Source organism: Lucilia sericata, unplaced genomic scaffold (assembly GCF_015586225.1).
Source record: "Lucilia sericata isolate MDLA Ls3-8-SP2 unplaced genomic scaffold, ASM1558622v1 Contig000331F_arrow, whole genome shotgun sequence".
NCBI lineage: Eukaryota > Metazoa > Arthropoda > Insecta > Diptera > Calliphoridae > Lucilia > Lucilia sericata.
In genome coordinates, this window is record NW_023994352.1 from 137,840 (window position 1) to 160,055 (window position 22,216).

At 29.3% G+C, this 22,216-nt stretch overlaps 2 protein-coding genes across 2 annotated transcripts in view; both read right to left on the reverse strand.

The window, feature by feature from the left end:
• Positions 1–9,953: 9,953 nt before the first annotated feature.
• Positions 9,954–11,324, reverse strand: LOC119603725. The gene has a single exon (XM_037955880.1). It carries the CDS (start codon positions 11,286–11,288, stop codon positions 10,893–10,895), a length of 396 nt encoding a protein of 131 aa, XP_037811808.1. The 5' UTR covers positions 11,289–11,324; the 3' UTR covers positions 9,954–10,892.
• LOC119603721 overlaps positions 11,296–22,216 on the reverse strand; it is a 138,656-nt gene continuing 127,735 nt past the window's right edge. Inside the window, exons 11-17 of the mRNA XM_037955874.1 lie at positions 20,932–21,013; positions 17,414–17,620; positions 16,093–16,288; positions 14,869–15,014; positions 12,905–13,191; positions 12,562–12,686; positions 11,296–11,797 (exon numbers count right to left, since the gene is read on the reverse strand). Of these exons, the coding sequence (XP_037811802.1) occupies positions 11,334–11,797; positions 12,562–12,686; positions 12,905–13,191; positions 14,869–15,014; positions 16,093–16,288; positions 17,414–17,620; positions 20,932–21,013 (1,507 nt within the window). The 3' untranslated portion in view covers positions 11,296–11,333. The remainder of the gene's footprint in view (positions 11,798–12,561; positions 12,687–12,904; positions 13,192–14,868; positions 15,015–16,092; positions 16,289–17,413; positions 17,621–20,931; positions 21,014–22,216) is intronic.

The window sequence follows — 22,216 nt, forward strand, 5'->3', positions numbered from 1 at the left end:
AAATAAAAACCAAAAAAATTTATTTCATATGTTTGAAGAGAGCGCTTAGCAAAAAGTGAAAATTTTAAGAACAAAAAAAAGAGCTAAAATATTTTATCATAATGATAGTGTAATAAAATTTATATATTATATTCATATATGAGATATTTTATAAGCAATTTAACCTCTAGTTACTTATTAAAGAAATAAAGTTCAAGGTTGTTCAATGGAAATATCAAAATATATCCCAATTAAGGTTTTAAAAAATTAACGTTACTGAACTATTTTAAAGTAAGAGGGGAATAAATATCTTGAATTGTTTATTACAGACAACGATAGGCATAATTCACTAAATTGTTATCATGGTAAAAAAAAAATAGTAATTTACATAACTAGGTTCCTAAGCTATAAATAGTTTTATTCCAATTAATTTTTATTTAACTTAAATACATATTTTGTTAAAATACTATTTATAAATAGTTTTTCCAAAAACAAAATACCCCTTATAGAAATAAGCATCACACATGTTCAATTATATACATACATATGTATGTACATATAGAGATATCCATGTAATATTTTAAGAAAGACTAAAGACCGGCTAAGTACAGTGATAATTCTAAAAAATTTAAAATAATAAACTAAAGCAATTTATCAATTTAAGATCATACAACTTTCGAATAACATTTTATAATAAAACACACTGACTGACTGACTCACACACAAACAAACAAACAACCAAACATACATTGTATATCTCAACTGAATATAGTAAATATATCTATATATATCACTGTCTAGTTATAGATATGAAAAGATGTGAATTTCAAACTGTACGTATATATGTATGAAGGTAGTTTGTATGTAAATATATCTCATAATATTAAGTTGTAAATATACTAAGTAAATATTAGATATTTTACTACATACATATGAACATATAATCATCATCATTATTATTACTATGATGATAATAATAATAATATTAAGAATACGTATTTTCTTTAGAGATGATATGAAATGAAATGATATGATTATGTTCTTATAATTTAATGTACTCATATTGTAGGTGTAGATACTCGGAAATGTATGCGTGAATGCGTTAGTGATTTTACACTCGAGGAAAAATATTTAGTAAAGAATAGTAGGAATTCTATAAAATAAAAATATTTCAAGTTAAAATTAACTAAATTATCATGATATCGATGTTTACACAATGACACCTAGTAACAAACAGTTATGATATTATGATATCTAGCATAGTCAGTATTATGAATATATGCAAAAAAATCTTATAATTACAAACTGCAGCTCATATCGGCTATAGGTAAATAGTATGTTTTGTGCAGCATCAGGGGCTGATTTTCGAAAGATCGCCTTATATGGGTCTTGTGTCAATTATGGACCGAATTGTACAAATTGAGAGATTGAATAGGTTATTAATTTTTAATGTTTTATTTGCAACTCGGGAGGGTGTACATTATATCGCATTCGTATCTATTAAAGACGCAGAATATAAACAATTTTACGGATCTCCGTCTAAAATTTCTTCTAATGAGAAATCGTATACATCTGCCACCATTTTTCTTTTGATGACCCTTTTCAACATTCTCTTACAGTCAAAGAAGTATGCATAAGTAAGACGTACTTGTTATATGTCTACATATATATACACACGTTAAGGTGTCCCGTGGACCTCTGTTTTCTAGGGATACTTCTCAAACGATGCGTAATTTAAATATGAAATTAAAAGCGATTGAAAATCTTGATCTCTAGATCTTTTCAAGATGGGTCTCAAATATACCGTTATTTTGGGCTCACAATCGACAATCGATCACTTCTTCTTATACGAGAAACTCATAATAAAACCAACAAAGAAAGTCATACACAAACTTAAAAGACAAATGAGAATTTTAGATCCGTTTCTAAGGAAAAACATCAAAATAATATTACAAATTCAGCTGATACTTATAATCTTAATAAAATGATCGCAAATTTCAAATAAAAAGATCACAAACAAGTACCCACCGGCTAATGACTAGGGTGGGTAAAGTTATTAGAAATCAGCCAAATTTTCACAACCACAACACATCAAGCAAATTCTAGGATGATTAGAAGGACTAATTCCATTCTCTCTTCATTTCATCTGAGACTGATAACAGAGTGCGATCTCTAGAGAACCCGTAAAACAAAAACCGCAAGTTAACTCCGTTTACTGAGCTGGATAGTTTCTCGAATTAGAAGAAGAATTGTATAAAAACATATTCTAAATTTGTCAAGATACGATTTTTACATTGCTAATAACCAATGGCCCAAGGGACTGAGTAAAGACTATGTTTAATGAAAGGCAATCTATGATTGACAGTGATTGATACTGACAAAATTCCTAAAGAGCAATCGAAACACGTTCTCGAATTTAAGAGAAGTTCGATGGTATTCTCACTAAGGACACCCTAGTGATAATTTTTACTACGACTCATAATATTTCTACATTTTTAGGTTAAATAGGAAGCAGTTGTAAGTTGCCTAAATAAATAAAATAATAACTTAACAACTAATTTTTACCTTGAGCTTAAATAAAAGTTAATCAATTCAATTATTAAAATCGTTTAAACAATAGATTTCTGTTAAAATTGTAAAATAAATCTAAAATGTGTGCCTTACAAAATCAAGATTTAAGTACAGTTAATGAATATGTGCATAAGTATGAGTAGAGTAAATATATATGTATTTGTATGTAAGTATATGTAAATACTTTTACACTCAAATAAGCAATCTACAATAATTTCCTAGTAAATTTTCTTGTAAAAAGTTTAATTCTTTGTAAATATAAAAGAGACTCTATCGGTGTGGGAAAATATATACATATGTATGTATGTGTATAAGAGTAAAGTTTATTGTTTTAAGTTTTCATTCATTAAAATGTTTAGTAGTCACATTCTCAAGCAAACATGCAATACGCAAAGTAGTCACCAGCCAGGGGGATGCTGGGTGTTTGGGCTTGACTGTTTGACTGACGAAATGAATGGTTGCTTCGTTGGGTTGTTCGGATGGATAGATGGCAAAAGATTCTAAAGAGATAATTTAATGGGAAAATTTATAGCGCTACATAAAATGTGTTAAATTTTATATAGTTAGTTTTAACCCTAATCAAGTTGTTGTTTCTTCTTTTAAGTATACGACTATAATGTATGTATTATGTGTAGGATTTTCTTAAGGGATTTCTTTCATTCTTCCTACTTTTTTTTTTATTGGCATAGTTAAAAAAGAAAGTTTTTAATTAAAAAAATATATAAATAAATTTAATAATAACGATGAGTTTTAGAATGTCTCAGGGGTTTGTGTGTGAGTGTGTGTGTGTGAGCCCATGCTTGGATACATGCCACCATAGTACGTGCTTAAATGTACATTAGAGTTGGGCTTTCGAATGTTTTAATTCTTTCATTTTTTGCTAATTTAATGAATAATTTTCTCAGTTATAAAGATTATTTAATAAAGTCAGAGGATGTGAGTAAAAGTTGTAAGTTTAAGTAGTTTTTTAATCATATAGCGGTGGACATAAAAAGTATTAGTTGAGAGTCATTGAATACTGCGAAAGTTGTGGGTTAGTAAAGGTTATTTTATTACTCATCCTTTGAATGAAGTGTGGGCTTTTTTAAAATACCATTTACGACATATGCCAGTAATAAAATATTCAAAGTAGATCCGATAGCTAATATTTTTAATTCAAACTGGTCTAGACTCTGTCTAGAGTAGAGGCTATAGTTTGTCGGGGCCAGAGTCTGTCTAGAGTGGGTACTAGAATCTGTAAAGAATAGATACTAGAATTTGTCGAATGTTGAAACTCAAGTCTGTCAGGAATAGAGACTAAAGTCTGTCTGAATCTCTCGCAAATAGATACAAAATTTGTAGGAATTATAATGTAGCATTAGATGAAAGTAGATGCTATTATATGTTTAGAGTACAGATCAGAGACTGTCGAGTATAGATATTATAATCTGTCGAAAGTACAGTATGTCGAGGGTAGACTCCATAGTCTGTAAAGAGTAAAGACTAGAATCTGTCGAGAACAGAGTTAAGAGCTTTTACTAGACTCCCGAAAGTATAGACAAATGATTGTTAGGAGTTCTGACTATAGTCTACCGAGAAAAGAGGCTATAGTATGTCGGGAGTAGAGAAACCTACGAAAGTAGAGACACCAATCCTTCTGTCAAATGTTGACCCTAAAGACTGTCGGAAATAAAGGCAATAATCTGCCAAGAGTATATACTAGAATTTGTCGAGAACAGAGACTATAGTCTTGTTCATAGTACGGATCACAGTCTGTTTAAAGTAAGGACTAGATTCTGTAGCTTTATACTCTACTGTTAATAGTAAAGACAATAGCCTATCGAAAGCTCTGTCCACATGAGTTACTGTTGTATATAGTGAGAAAGCAGTGATCGAATCTGCCAAATATCTTTTCGAATCAGGGCCCAAATTACGGCATACGATATCGATCGAAATCTTAATAGAATCTAAATGGAGATTTGAATCGATATCGTATGCCATAATTTGGGCCCAGACTACCGAAAGTCAATTGATATGAAAAATTTTAATCCCCCCTATTCTGCATTTCGATTACGTTTCCGCATTCAGTTACGCTACGATCAAAAGTTGGTATTCCAACAATAAACGGAATCGTAAGAAAAAGAAGAAGCAATTGGAGTTTATTTCAATGCTTTACGATTGTGTGTATTGTTACGATTGTGTTACGATTGTAACTACGTTTATGTAAGTTGTTATATTAGTGACGGAGCTTCGAGTCGAAATGCAGAATACCAAAGTTGCCAAAAGGAGAAAATTTCGATTCGAATTGAAATGCAGAATAGGGGTGAATAATTCAAATAGATTTCTGTAAAATTCAGTTATATCACACGAAATCCTTTAGCTCAAAAGCCATTAAAAAACTGATTTTTTCGATTCTTACCAGAAGACACTTTTTCCAGTGGAAATGTGCATGCTACTTCTTTGATGAGTTTCCCTAGAAAGTGTTAAAGTTTTTCTTTTTATTTCATTTTAGTTTAACTTTACGAGTGAAATTATAATAATAAAGATTTTCACTAAATTTTCCATTTTATTTCACTACCGTTTTAGTATTTTGAATTAAAACTAGTTTTTTACTTTTATTTTTATTCTCATTCTCATTTTATTTTTGCATATTTTTTATTTTTGTTTATTTTTATTATTATTATTTAAATTTAAATTTTTATTTGACAACTAATATAATTTATTTTCAATTATTTTATTTACTTTTTTTTAATAATAGATAATAATTATAATAATAATAATGCAACATGCATATAGAGCTAAAAAGTAATTGTTTGTTTTATTAATTAATTTAATTATTTATTTAATTATTATGTATAAATGGTGTTTTTCTTGTTGCTGTTGTTATTATTTCTTTTTATAATTTCACTTATTCTATTTTTTCTTCTTTTCATGGTTTGCAGGCAAATATCTCTTGAATAAATTTGAATATTATTTTAATTTTTTTTCCTTCTTGCGCGAATTTTTCATTCACTTTTTTCGCTCTTTCTTTTTTTTTTTAGATGAATTTTTATGTATTTTTTTCTTTAGAATTTCTATTTTATATTTATTTTTCTTGTTTGTTTAGATTTAATTTATGAAACTCTGCTAAATGTTTGTTTGTTATTTTTTTAAACAATTTTTTGTTTGAATTTCTAATATTTTTTACGTTTTTACAGTTGTTTTTTCGTTTTAGTTTTGTAAAAAAATCAAAATATTAAAAAAAATATATTTTGAGAGTTTGTAAGAGTCATGTGTTTTTAGCTTTATATAAAAAAACAAGTGTTAAATTTTAAAAATATTATACAGTGTTTTTTAAATTATAGTTTTTTTACATTAAATATTTAAATATTTGCCTCTTCAAAAGAAGGTAATTAAAATAATGTGAAAACTTTTGTAGGTACTGTTATATTAACTAAATAAGAAAGAAATTTAAAAGTTATATAATATAGATTTTCATTTAATATTGAGCTTTTAAGGAAAATTTTCTGGTAAGTCTGTATTTCCAATTTATTTTAATCACCCTCTTTTTGGATTTTTGTTCTCTTTCTAATTGCTTTTCTTGTTATTTTTATTAATTTTAATAATTCTACTTTTATTTCTATAAAAAGAAGCGTTTTGTTGTTTTTGTTTTTTATCATTAAAAAGTGCTTAATTTAAAATTTGCTTTCGTTTAGGTTTTTTTGTTGTTTTGTTTTATATTCCCTAATTGTTTTTATTTTTTGTTTTTAATATATTTAAAAATAATATAATAATAATTATGTAAGTAACAATTAATATTTGCTATATTTATATGCATGTTTTGTTAAAAAATAAAAATTAAATAAATTATAGTTTGTTTATTACTTTTTAAAATTGTTTATACATTTATAAATGAAATTGTTTTTTTATAGTAATATTTATAAAGAATTATTAAATGTTAATTTTAAAAAAATTCTTAAAAACTATTTTAAGTTTAAGATGTTTTCGAAAAACTCTCACTGGCTCTAACTAATTCGTTCCTTCATTCCTTCCGTTATCATTTTTACAAATTATATTTTCACTAATTACTATTCTGCTTAGATTTCGGTTTTTATTTTTCAGTGGCAAATTATAGTATTACGTTTTAGATTTATTTATGTAATTATAGTTTTTTTTTTTTAAATAATAATAATAAATTGTTTTAATCTAAAATATTTTGATTATATTTTTATTGCTAACTTTGTTTCCTTAAGTAAGTAATATTTACTCATTGATTGTATTTATGGCTTAATATTTTATTATTATTTTCTTTTTTCGTTTAATAATAATTTGACAATTTTTTTATTTACATTATTTATTATTTTAGCTTAAGTTTGCCATTTAATATTATTATTATTATTTTATCTACAATATTTATTTTCTTTAAATAAGTAATTTTCTTTATTTACTTTTTGATTTGATTTTTAAACCCATAAAATATTGCTTTTCGTACTTGGCTTTTTTGTTCAAACTTTTGTTGTATTTCTTTTCACTTTTTTTTAATAATTATTGACGGATTTGCTTTTAATAAAAAATTTATACAAGTTCAAATAAAATAAACTGACGAAACTAGTTGTTTTTTATAAATATTGGCAGCTTGTTAAATGGCTTCCTTAAAAAAAAAAAAACTAAATTTCTGAATTATTAGAAAACAAAAACTAAAAATTGAAATATTTATAAATAGGAAAATCAAAAACAATGGCAACAGTTTGTTTTAATTGGTCTATTGTTTTTGTTTTAAATGGTTGGTTTTTTGTGTAGATAATTGCATTTTGAAATATTCATATCAATATTTAGGAATCATATGTTTTCGCTAGAATTGCTAGAAAAACTAAGTTTTTCCATGCAATCATATTGGTCTATTGGTTTGTGTGTGTATGTTTCTGATGATGATGTTGTTGATTTTTTTAAACTTTTTAATTGCCTCGCTACAGTGCAAGCAAAAAGTAATGAGAAATTTATTATATTAAATATACTAAAAAGGTGAGAATACCCAACGCTAAGCAAACTTTATAATTATGTCCATTTAAAGAAATAAATGTATTCTTTTCCATTTCTCAATTATCTTTATTAAGAACAGTTTACTGTTTCTATAGATTTCTATAGATTATTAATACTTGAACATTTTTAAACACCTATCAATCAAAACAAATATTTTGTATATTTACTTTTTGCATGCACTATAGCTGCATTATTCATATAAAATAAACAAAATTCATTTCAACAAGAAAAAAATCAAATAAAATTGTACATAAACGGCTAAATAAAATGTATTATTTTTATAGCCTTTTCTGGGAAACTATTTAAGGAAAAGTATATTAAAAAAAAAAAAAAAAACATTCATTTCATTCCTTCAACTTGCATCTGCAACATATCACATTTCATTATTTTATTGCTTTTCATAGAATTGAATAAAAAAAATCAAGCAAATTACAAACTCATGTTCTCGTGTTGCTCCAGATGGCTTAATTACAAAATAAAAATCATGGACAAATTGTTTATATAAAAATTAATTGGACGTATGTAATCTTCTACTTATTCTCTCCTTCTCTCTCTACCATTCTCTTTTTTTACATTTTACTTGTTAAAACAATTTTTTAATAAAAATTAAAAAAATTCTTAAATATTACTAATAACAATTAAAATAAAATGCTTAAAGAAATAATTAAAACTTAAAACCAGCTTGAAAATAAAATTTTCATTTCAAATATTTACAGAAAAGTTGAGTTAAATATTAAAATAAAACACTATTCCGAAATTCGTTTTAGAAAACATGGAAAAAATAAGCATAATTTTCATATTGAACTAGAACTGAACTAGAAGTGAACCAGAACTGAACTAGAAGTGAACTAGAACTGAACTAGAACCGAACTAGAACTGAACTAGAACTGAACTAGAACTGAACTAGAACTAGAACTGAACTAGAACTGATCTAGAACTAAACTAGAACTAAACTAGAACTAAACTAGAACTGAACTAGAACTGAACCAGAACTGAACTAGAACTGAACTAGAACTGAACTAGAACTGAACTAGAACTGAACTAGAACTGAACTAGAACTGAACTAGAACTGAACTAGAACTGAACCAGAACTGAACTAGATCTGAACTAGAACTGAACTAGAACTGAACTAGAAATGAACTAGAACTGAACTAGAACTGAACTAGAACTGAACTAGAACTGAACTAGAACTGAACTAGAACTGAACTAGAACTGAACTAGAACTGAACTAGAACTGAACTAGAACTGAACTAGAACTGAACTAGAACTGAACTAGAACTGAACTAGAACTGAACTAGAACTGAACTAGAACTGAACTAGAACTGAACTAGAACTGAACTAGAACTGAACTAGAACTGAACTAGAACTGAACTAGAACTGAACTAGAACTGAATTAGAATTGAACTAGAATTGAACTAGAACTGAACTAGAACTGAACTAGAACTGAACTAGAACTGAACTAGAACTGAACTAGAACTGAACTAGAACTGAACTAGAACTGAACTAGAACTGAACTAGAACTGAACTAGAACTGAACTAGAACTGAACTAGAACTGAACTAGAACTGAACTAGAACTGAACTAGAACTGAACTAGAACTGAACTAGAACTGAACTAGAACTGAACTAGAACTGAACTAGAACTGAACTAGAACTGAACTAGAACTGAACTAGAACTGAACTAGAACTGAACTAGAACTGAACTAGAACTGAACTAGAACTGAACTAGAACTGAACTAGAACTGAACTAGAACTGAACTAGAACTGAACTAGAACTGAACTAGAACTGAACTAGAACTGAACTAGAACTGAACTAGAACTGAACTAGAACTGAACTAGAACTGAACTAGAACTGAACTAGAACTGAACTAGAACTGAACTAGAACTGAACTAGAACTGAACTAGAACTGAACTAGAACTGAACTAGAACTGAACTAGAACTGAACTAGAACTGAACTAGAACTGAACTAGAACTGAACTAGAACTGAACTAGAACTAGAACTGAACTAGAACTGAACTAGAACTGAACTAGAACTGAACTAGAACTGAACTAGAACTGAACTAGAACTGAACTAGAACTGAACTAGAACTGAACTAGAACTGAACTAGAACTGAACTAGAACTGAACTAGAACTGAACTAGAACTGAACTAGAACTGAACTAGAACTGAACTGGAACTGAACTAGAACTGAACTAGAACTGAACTAGAACTGAACTAGAACTGAACTAGAACTGAACTAGAACTGAACTAGAACTGAACTAGTACTGAACTAGAACTGAACTAGAACTGAACTAGAATTGAACCAAATCTGAACTAGAAGTTAAGAAAACAAATTTCGAAATAGTACTTCTTTTAAATTTGTTGTTAGTAAATACTATAGTACAAAAAAAGTAAAAATAGGGCGGGTGGGGGTAGTTAGTTTGTTTATTTGTGTGTTATATGAGTATGTATGTGTATTTTCAATTATTTGCAAGTTTTTTTATTTATTTTTTGTTCTAACTTTTTGTTTAAACTTTCATACAATACATAAATGCCATCACCTGAGAAAAGTATAATTTAATATAAAATACTTTAAAAAATGTATCTATTGTATTTTATTGATTTTTTTGTTTTGTATTTTTATATTCGTTTTATATTTTTGCATTGCTTAGTTAGTTATTTTTTCGTTTTTTTTTTTATTGTTTGTTTTTATAATTTAAATTTATTTTATATTTATACACTGTACATTTGAACTGAACGACGAAACATTATACAAAATTGTTTATTTTTTTCTGTTTTTAATATTATTTTTTTGTTTCTATTTAAAGAATCACAGCATTTTTTGTTTTACTTATATTCAAAATTAAGTCTTAAGAGAATAGAAACAAAAATTTTACAAAAAAATAACTTAAATATAAAGGTAAATATTAAAAATAAACAAATCAATAAAAAAAATATGATTTTCTAAAGAAAAATTAAATAGAAATGATACATATTCAACCTTCAACATAAGATTTTGTTAAGTGTAGTATTTACACCCTTTTTAAAATTATAGAAATTTATTTTTTTGTGGCATTTTGTTTAAGCTTAAGGATTAAATATTGAAAAAATCAAGATAAACTAAATTTAAATTAAACATAAACAAAATAAATTTATCATATATAAAGAATCAGACTTAAATTAGTTAGTTTATTATCTAAATATAATTTCAATATATTGTATAAATATATTTTATGTGGGTTTTCTTTATAGAGATTTTATTTATACTTTATTATTTATAAGTTAATTTAATACATACGTACTTATGACGCTGACACTGATGTTGATGATGTTCAAGTATTGTAGTATTTTTTCGATAGAACTGGGCTATTGTTCCTTTGTAATCTCTCGACTGCTGCCTGTGGTAATGTTTGTGCTGCTACCGCTGCCAATTGTTGTAGATTGTGTTACAACTCCTGCTGCAGCTGCTGCTGCACCTGCTGTTATGTTATTAGTATTTTTGCGCAAATGATTGCGTAACATTACCAGATTACGATTCAGTTGTAAGTTGTTGCTCAAACCCGTGCCCGTAGTGGAGGCATTTAATTGGCCACTGGCCGCACTGGCACTTGTAACATGTGGCAGTGTATTGCAGGTATTCTCATCGGTGGCTAGAGATCTTAAATAGTTTGCGGTACTACTGCTGCAGCCAGGTATAACAGCTGAAGCCACCGATGTTGTGGGCGATATGGCGCCACACAAAGTTTCTCCACTACTAGACATAGGCACGCCCAATAGCAGTTCATGGGCGAGTATGGTGGGCAAATGTTAAGTGCTATTTTTCATGGGACCCGAAGACAACGAACTACTACTAACACCCGAATCACTAGACTTCTCACTTAGCCCGCCGCCACGTGTTAAAGTATCGTCGGGTAATAGACCGGTGCCCAAAAGTCCTTTTTTACCCACTCTTCCGGTTAAAGCGGTGTTGGTTTTAAATGGATTATCTTTCATTCTTCGAGCACTCTCGACTCTTTTCATTATTTCACTCGAACATTTTGTTACCACATCATCAAGACTGTTGTTGTCATCGGTGGAGGTTAAGGTTTGTGTGGGTGTTTGAGAGGTGGGCACGGGAGATCCTTCATAACAGCCAGAATCTCGGGGAAAATGTCTTCGTCCGAAGGGTGAAGCTCCATGCTTCTTGTTGATATTGTTTAATCGAGCCTCATCGTTTTCCGAACTCGAACCGGCAATATCAACATCGGAACCGGTTTGTGGGAAGTTAGAAGCTGAAAGGAGAACATTTAGGAAAAGTGTAAGTTTGTATAAAAATATGTGGAAGAGAAAATCTAATTCGCAACGAATAACATTGAAGTAATTCAAGACAAATCTGTGTCTGATAGAATAGAGAGGACAAAAAAGGCTGTTATTGTTCAAGCTCTCTAAAGCTTTTCGTAAACTAATTATCTTTTACTAGGAAGCTTTTTTTAAAAATAGCTCTAATGATTTTTTTACATAAAAAGCTTTAACAAGCTTTTCACATCAAAAACTCTAAAAAGCTTTTCCCATAAAAATATCTAAAAAGCTTTTCACATACAAAACTCTAATAAGCTTTTCACATAAAAATATTAAAAAGCTTTTCACATACAAAACTCTAATAAGCTTTTCACATAAAAATATTTAGAAAGCTTTTCACATAAAAAGCTCTAAACTCTTATGAGCTTTTTCTAGGAAAGAGATTAAAATGCATTCTTACTAAACTAAGAACAAGCTCGCTAACAGAATGCTAATTTTTCCCCTAAATGGCAATACTTTCGGTATTTTAAGATTCACTTTATACTTTTTATTCCTAAAATTACATTTAATTTAAAAACATCTCATTACAACTTAAAGTTCAACAACTTCTCACTACTTCTACTCCTATTATTAAACAATCAACGGCCTGTCTTTAATGATTATTTATTAAAACGTCTCTAATGAACAATGAAATTAATGGAAACTTAAAAAGGAAGAAAAAAAATAAAAGAAATGAAAATCATTTTCGAAAACTTACTGCAATCCATATCATGTAAAAGCTGCACAGCTGTTAACAATTTGGCACGATGGTCTGGATTAACTATACCCAAATAATCTAAATCAGCAGGTTCAAGCTCTTTAAAAAGTTCCAGGTCTTCGTAGCTAAAAATTCAGAGAGAGAAAAAAAAAACACACAAACAAAATGTAACAAAAATAAGATTAATGAATACAAACATTAGCACACTAAAACAACAAAAAAAGGGATGATTTGGATTTTTCTTCCTTCAGCTCTGTTTCCCCAACTCGAATCAATATGAACGAGCATGAGTGGACAGGACATAAGAATTTTACTCTAGAGTGCAAAAAACTCATTAACTTACCCATTTAAAACAAATACGGATGTGTATTCCTTTAAACCAATACGCATTAATAAATCCTCCACAGAATGAGGACCATTATTATGATTGAGATGACGTCCACCCGTTGTATGAGCACCACTCATGCCTTTACCCGTCAAGCCGGCTAAATTTTTACTATGCGAATGTTTTAAACGTTGATCTGGCAGCACTTCAACATTGATAAACTTAAAGTGACCTAAACGGCCATGACAACGACCCTTCCAAATGCCAGAAGCGTTCATTGACAACACGTCGATTATGTCACCTTTCTATAAAGCAACAGCAGCAACAATATAAGAGGATAAAAAAATATAAAGCAAAAAAACGAAAAGTTAGTAAAATAAATAAAGCAAATGATGGTGTATATACGAAATAAAAGGACACAATTTATATGTATATAAAGTACATAGATATATACGATTTTAGCCTCGTAGTTGGAAAATATTTTCGCAACACTTTACTTCCACTCGCACAAACACATTCCTTCAAAAATTTATAATATTTTGTCGATATATTTGCAGGTTTGTATATAAGTTTGTGTAATATTTTCTATAGCATCATTATCAATGAGATGAAAAGAAGTTGAGGAGTATAAAACACTCATACATATAAAAAAACATTTTACGTCTTTAGTACACGGAAAGAACATCCATCATAAAGTCAATGAAGTATGATGATGGTGTCTCAAAGAAGGCAAAAAAAAAATAGAAAAATAAAATAAAAAAATATCCGTTTAAGTAGGATTTTCATAAGATGTATTATGTTCTAGTATGTATAAATTTGTATGCATGTAGGTTTATTGCAAAGTACAGTAAAAGCTCATAAATATAATAGTATTTGAGGCTTAAAGGTATTTTATTCTTAAATTGAAGCTTTACTGCAGACCATTTTGTTGGTCAGTGTGTGAAAATATTAGGGGGAAGTAAATTTAAGATTTAAGAAATATAATGAAGCCACTAACAGGGATTGTAAGTGTGTGTCAAATTACAGCTTTCTAGGTCCAGTCTTTTGTACACTACTGTGTCCGTCTATCTGATTTTCACAGGATAGACGATAGAACTTTAGATAGTGGGAAATTATTACTTGCTGACGTCAGAAATATGTACGTAATGAAAAGCTTTTATCAGCCTACTAGATTTGGGACTGAAAAGTAAGATGGTCAATGATTCACATCAGATAAATACCACGTTTCTAGTTCAGTCGTTTAGACCCTAGTATGTCCGTCTTTCAGCACTATAACAATTAAGTTGTTAACCGGAAACACAGACGGACAGACAGGTAAAATCTTTATTTCAAATAAAGATATATATTTGTATTTACAAATACATATAAATATATATAACTTTCGTCACTACAGGGGGGGGGGGTGCGAGAGGAAGAGCTTTTACACCGGTTTAGATTCAGCCAAAAAAGAATGCTGGAAGCTTTCAGAAGTTAATTTGAAAACAAAACTCAACTTTTTAGTTATCTTAAATTAAGCTTTCACAAAGCTTAAAATGAGTAGCCAAGTGATTACTTTCGCAGCTCTAAAACTGAATATTATTGTTTGAATTTAACAAAAAAGCTTTCTCAAAAGCTCTCTCATACAAACATACATTTTAATAAATGCTTTAATACTTGAATCGCGATAACAATTTGAGACAAACAAAATTTTAAAGCTTTAAACACTGTTTCGATTAAATCAAACAAATCAAAATTTCATCTAAAAGCTTTTACTGTATAAAAAACTCTTTATGTCTGCTTTACTGAAATAATATTAAAGTTGTTGCCATTTTTTAACTCTCAACTAGTACATATTTTTAGTCTAGTCTTACAAGAAAAACTATTTTTTATATACTTCCACTACTTTGTCCTTTTATTTAAATATATTTATATCTATCTACAGTTTAAGGAGCAATTGTGTTTGTGTGTATGCAAGATTTTGTCGTTTGATTTTTGATACTCACCTTAAATTTAAGTGCATCCTTATCATAAGGATTTGCCATACTGTCGACAAGTGCTTTTGCTTTACATATTGATGGTGCTAACGAGGTACGATCATCTGTGGATATGGAACTTTGTGGACTGCCTGGACGTACTAAAGCTTGAGTGCCTGTGTTTGACAAACAAAACAAAACAGAAAAGAATGTTTAATATAAAAAGTTTTGTTAAAGAAAAACAATTTTAAATATTTTTAATTAATTTTTTATAAATTTTTTTTTTTTTTACTGTAAAAGTTAAGTTTGGTGGAAAATAAATGTTCATCAATTTTTCAAAGTTAAATCAACATACTCATAGTTGAGGGTATATAAAAAGGGAAAGAAAATTTTTTTTTTTTGCTTTGTCGCAAAATTTCAAGTGTGTTGTATATTTCGGTCTTCTTTTTTTGAAGTTGCTTTAGTTGTTTTAGTGGATTATTCAAAGAAAATACTTGAAGAAATAAAGTTTTTTGTTCATTAATAGAGTTTCTAGTTTTCGCTTAAAACATACAAAGGAATGAAAGCACATTAAATTCCTAACTTTCCATCCCTCTCTTGGGAATACACACGTAGCAATTCTACCAACACTCACTAAACGTAAAATTACCCCAAAAAAATGTAGAGAAAATGAATACTGTTGAAAGTCTAGATAGTTGTGCATTAGTAAACTCACACTCATAGAAATATTTTAAGTACGTTTATGTATATGCATAGAACATGTTTCTATTGCTTTTTAATGTCTTTATGTTTGTTTGTATATTTAAGAGTGGGAGTTTGCTAGTGAATGGGTGAGTTTTTTGTATGCATGCACGAAGGCTTAAAACATTCCGGAAGCATATTAAAAATTCATTAAGTTTTCAAAAATTTCCACAGTTTTAACCAAAAAACCACTTAAACCCAACTACCAAAAAAATACACACACACAACTAAAATAAGCAACAAGAGAACATTGTATATAAACAACAAAATAATGGCAACATCAACTGAATTGAAACAACAACAACAAAATAACAAGGCAAATTTAGCCCAACCCAAGCACTCACTACTCCTCATATATGCTTTTATGATGCAGCTTTCCAAACATCTATTACAATTGTTAATAGACCCAATATGTTTGTTGAAAGAAGGAGCAAGAGTATGTTGTTTGTCTAAAGTTAAAACTATATGTTTATGTATAAAGTACTTGCTACAACAAAAACTACTTATACTTACTTGAACCGGAAGCACTGGGTAAACTTTCGACCGAACTTGCTGAACAAGCAAAGGCTTGATCACTCATACTTCCTCGATCTGTATTATCTTGAGAATTGCTAAAATCCCTTGAAGTATCCTTTGTGGCAACAAAGTTTCGCACGCCATTCTCATTAAATGTGCCAATTTCCTTTGGTGAGTTTCGCATTTCGTTAGTCTGAGGTTACAGCAAATACCAACAACAGCATCATCAACGACAGCCCATATTGAAGCAACAGCAACAGGAACATGAAGTTTAAGCAAATAGTCGTAGTTGTAGTAAAAGTATCATGGCATAAGCAAGGATTGCACAAGTCAAAGTTTTTCAAAATTGTGATGTGGATTTTAAAGTTGTTTTATTAAAAGTTTTTCATTTCCCCCAAACACACGCATACAAATACACACATTTTTACAGCAACATTGATTCAGTCATCCAGCCCCATAAATATATATATTCCAACCATTCCATCCAAACCAACAGTCAACCATCCATCCATCCGTTCATGTTTAAGGCGACCCAGACAAAGTTGACGTACACAGTCAATTATTGTACAAATGAAAGTTTATGTGAGTGAGACCAAGGGCGCATAAAGATTATTCGCAAAAAATAGCAAGAAAGAAAAGTAAAAGAGAATATAGAAAAAAAAAATAATTTTTTTATATTAGTTTTGGTTGATTGTTTTTATACTTTTGTTTTTGTTCGTTATTTTATGTTTTTTTATATTTAAATCATCATTAGAAAGTTCAAAAACCAATATACGCATCGTTGGTTAATCTAAACAAACAAACAATAATTAATAATAAATGGTTTTAAACTTTATATTTTGCTTTTTTCATGGATCCTAAGGGTTAAAAGGGAGCTTTAAATGTTTTGCAAATATTGAAGGTTTCATGGGGAAAATTTTTATTCGACAGGAAATACCGAGATTATTTTTAAGAAAAATAAAAATTGAAAAGTTTAAAATGTTTAGCAGTAAAGTAAATAATTAATAAATTTTTAAACAAATATGTACTTGAAATATGATTTGATTAAGATTTGTTTTTATTTACAAAAGTTTTAAGAGAAATTAGATGTTAAAGAAAATGTATTGAACAGAGTTCCGGGTTAGTTAAAAATTATTCGTCTTATTTAGAAACAATTTGTAAGACAATTGTAGAGAAGAAAATTTAAATCTTAGAGAATTTGCTTCACTGCGAAAAGAACAAACATTTTGTTAATGTTGATTGTTTCAAAACCATTTTCATATTGCGTATTGATTTCTAAAATTTTTGTATAATTTTATTTAAAAATCTTCCCACTTACATGATGTACCGTAGCCTTTTGGCTCATAGTATTTGATTTTGTCGCCACAGCTCCATTCTTTTTAGCCTTGGCCGCCAGACTGGGTGGTAATGCACGTGTAGCTCCAATATCTTCATAATCCGAAGAAGGACTGGGTGACAAAGAGGGTGATTCTCCAATGCCTCCACTTAGAGTACGATAACGTGCCGTGCAATTATTGGTAGCAATCTGAGGAGAGAGAAGAGAGAAAATAACATTAAATTTCCATTAAAATATTAAAATTCGTGCATGAAAATGTGGGCTTGGTGGGAGAGTTAAACGTGATATTTGAACATAATCAGCAAATTTGTTAAACTAATGTTTTCTCACATAGTATTTGGTTCAACCACATTAATGTTAGTTTTAAAATATATTCTTGTACTCGGTTCTTGAACAATGTATATTTTTAAGAACAACAAAAAAAAAACTTAATAAAATTATACCAAATACAACCAACGACAAACTAAAAGCCGTCTACGGGAGTAAATCTATTCTAACCTTACAAAAATTGCACACGAGTGTAAAGAGTACACGCAAAATAACTAGTCCAAAACTAATCTAGTACATGGTTCTGTGTAATGCAGGCTGTGACCATGTTATTTTAGCAAAATAATGAAAATGATCCATGACGGGCTAGTCTATTGACAAGTCTGTGTCTAATCTATTGATCAGTCTTTTGTGGAATATTTTATTGTCTACTGACTAGTCAATGGTCTTTTGAGTGAACCTACTTCGGTATTTTCTGTCATCCAAAAGTACCATAATAATAAATTATCCACCCCTGTTATATTGTTCTGTTATTAAAAACGTCAAGGCTTTAAGAAAACCCTGACTGTTTTATTCTACGCTTAAAACTAAACGAAAATTTATTTAATCCTTAACTATTTTCTAGTCACCAACTCTATACCTGTACCACAGTATTATTTCATTTGAGGGTTAGAGAATTTAAACAATTTGCTTTCAACAAATGGCTACAATCACAACATTCAACTCTCAAGCAAATCGAAACAAAACAATTGAACAAAAGAAAGCAAAATGGCGAACTTGTGTCTGTATAGAGTAAATGTTGAACGTGTATGTAGCGGGTTTAGATCCCAGCAACTTTAAATGTCAATGTACCCTTTTAGTTTGTATTTATCGCAAATGTATTTGTTAATTTGAGTGGCCTAATAATCTAGGGAGGAGTCACTGAAAACTTTAAAAAAAGGAACTTTATTCAAAACTTTACAAAAAACAATCCGTAGCAGTAACAAGTTTTTCTGAGTAATTAAAGTAAAATCTGTAAATAATGTTTGAAGGATTAACCAGAATACAGCACCCCCGAACTGCAGGGCTAGAACACACAATATTTTCTTTAAGTCCTGTTATTCATGCCACTAGACCGTCGTTGCTGAGTAGAAAAGAAAATATTGCTGCAATAACAAAACTTTGTTTGCTCAACTGCACTTTATCAATTTGGTGCAAATGTATATTTGTATATGTGAGTATGCTTATATGTATATGAAAGCATGTGTTTGTGTGTATATTTAACAGTTCTCATCTCAACCGTGTGATGAAAATGATGGTCGGTCGTTCATTCATTCATTTCTTTCAGTTTTTTTGGGTAAATTGTTAAGCTTTACAGTAAAGTGTTTTGTTTGGGCATTAAGAGGCAAACCCGTGCACAATAACAACAAATGCGGACTTTTCAGATTATTTGCACTTGGCGGCATTACTATATAAAGCCTGACAAATATTGGTAGCAGCAACATTAACACTTCAATTTAAAACTAATTCACAAATAAATTGTCATCATTATTTTTGGTTTTAGAAAAGAAAGTTTTTGCGAACAACAACAAAGAGAAAAAGTGTAGACGAAAAAACATAATTTTTTTTTTTTATCACAGGTGTTTAATAATGATTGGGGAGCACTGTTGCCAATTTTTAATCATATTTTGCGGGGAAAAATATGATTTAGATATTAGCGGGAAATCTAGCGATTTTTCTTTAGATTTTAAGGCATTTTTTATTCATTTATATTTTGATAATATCGCTTAAAAGTTGCTACGAATGACGATATTTACATATATGTATGTGTATAATAATAATCTTGGGTGCCCCGGTAGGCTAGTTGGTAGTGTGCTAGCCTGTCAGTCTGGGGGTTGTGGGTTCGATTCCCAGCAGAGATCCTGGTCTGCTACACTACAACGGTCGTATGGTTATCGTCACCCTGCTCGGTAAATTAGGTTAGAATATAATTTGTAATTGTATTGTAATGGAAAAATAAATAATACTCTTATGCCGAAAATAAAGAATCGATCCATAAAGGCCAGCATTTCGAAATTAAATTTATCTTTACAACATTTCTAAAGCAATCTGTATAGGGTCGCATATCGAAATTAACGTCAACTTGACATTTTTCTTAACCCAAAGTGAAAATATTTAACATAAAAAAAGATTCTCTTATGTGTTTGTTATAAGATGTGTTTGTATCACTATCTCATTCCTACGTATGTATATAGATTTTAGCGATAAATCGCTGACTTTTTAGAATAATATAAAAAATCTGAAAAATTTAGCTAGCTTTTTTAGCTATTTCTTTTCAGAATCATATAATAAATATTATTTTGACGATTTATCGCTAAATTTTTCAAAATTTCTTGAATTTAGCTATTTTCTAGCTATTTTTCAGTCGACTTTAGCTATATTTTTGAGAAAAAAGTTGGCAACAGTGTTGGGGAGCAACAGAAAAAGTTTGTTGGTGAACAGCGCTGCCAATATTTTTTTCATTATTTTCAGTTAAATCATGTCACAAAAAAAGATTTTTCCGCTAGAAAACGTCTCATACTAACTATAAAGTAGACAATAGACTTGACTTTATACTGTAGACTAGACTATAGACTAGACTATAGACTAGACTATAGACTAGACTATAGACTAGACTATAGACTAGACTATAGACTAGACTATAGACTAGACTATAGACTAGACTATAGACTAGACTATAGACTAGACTATAGACTAGACTATAGACTAGACTATAGACTAGACTATAGACTAGACTATAGACTAGACTATAGACTAGACTATAGACTAGACTATAGACTAGACTATAGACTAGACTATAGACTAGACTATAGACTAGACTATAGACTAGATTATAGACTAGACTATAGACTAGACTATAGACTAGACTATAGACTAGATTATAGACTAGACTATAGACTAGACTATAGACTAGACTATAGACTAGACTATAGACTAGACTATAGACTAGACTATAGACTAGACTATAGACTAGACTATAGACTAGACTATAGACTAGACTATAGACTAGACTATAGACTAGACTATAGACTAGACTATAGACTAGACTATAGACTAGACTATAGACTAGACTATAGACTAGACTATAGACTAGACTATAGACTAGACTTTTCCTTTTGCTCCATTCCACTATTTAATCAACGTTTCCTTTAAAATGTTTTTTAAAATTAATTAAACAAATATCAATTACTTACCGATACTGTACTAAGGCGGGATGTAACACTTTGTAAATCTGATATAGAGCCAGCATAATCACCACTTTCTCTGTCATGGGATCTAAAAATAACAAAAAGAAAAAAAGGAAACATTATACCAAAGGATAAGTAAAATTAAATAATTTCTTAATATAATAATAAATTGTTTTTCATTTAATATTGTATAAAATTTGCTGAACACAAATATGCCAACAAAAAATCCCTAAAATAATTTCAGCAGCAACAACAACAAAATTTACCACTTAAGTATCTTAACAATGACAATCATTTGACTTTCTTTAAATTGCTGTCAGTTTAGCAAATAAAATAAATGTCACTGGCAGAAACACGTACACATAATACACACACACACTCACACAAAAAGGACCCTTTCTTTATATTTATTTTCTTTTTAACTCGAAATGCTTAAAAACTAAATAAAACAACCATATTTTACTTTTACCAACTGCCAGCAATTGGGCTAAGAAATACATCTTGTCTAATTCATCATATAATCATTTGTATTCTTGTAACACTCTTATAATTTTGACCAAGTGACATGGCAACAACAATAAACTAACAGACCAAAAATAGATTTCTTTATGGAGAAAAAAGAAAAATAACAGTAGATAACTTAGAAACAGGCTCTAGGAGTAATAAAGAGAGGTTAAGGAAAAAGGTTAAGGTATCAAAGGATTAAGCAGGTTTCAATAATCCGTATAAATTACCTTAGAAGTAGAAATCTACAAAATACCAGTCAGCCAAATAAGTCAAATACATAAAAATACAAAAATACCCATGCTAACAGATAAAGCTAAACAGCAGACAGACGAACAGTCAGGCAAACAAATAAATAACCCAGTCCGTCATCAGCCACAGTAAATTGTAGTATAATAATAAAAATCCTTACAATATTTAGATGTTTGTAGGTGTATGTGTTTTTGTATCTAGTAGTTATTGTTTGTTATCTTTAACAAACAGAAAAATTTCTTATTTGAAGAAGTTTGTACAATTTGAAGTGTTGGGTTTTTTTGCAGTTTCAAGTGTTTTCTGGCTTTTCTTTTAAATCCTTATTTTATTTTCCATTTTCTTTACTGTTGGTCAATAATAACATCAACAGCCAACAGACTACATTTACAAGACACAATCTATGGAATGAAAAACCAAAGTAACCCGCAAAAAACTAACAACAATAATAATCAAAACCATTCAAAGTCATCAATTTCGAATTGAGAACATTCGGACATGCAGCACAACACAATTACATACTGTTACTTACACAAGT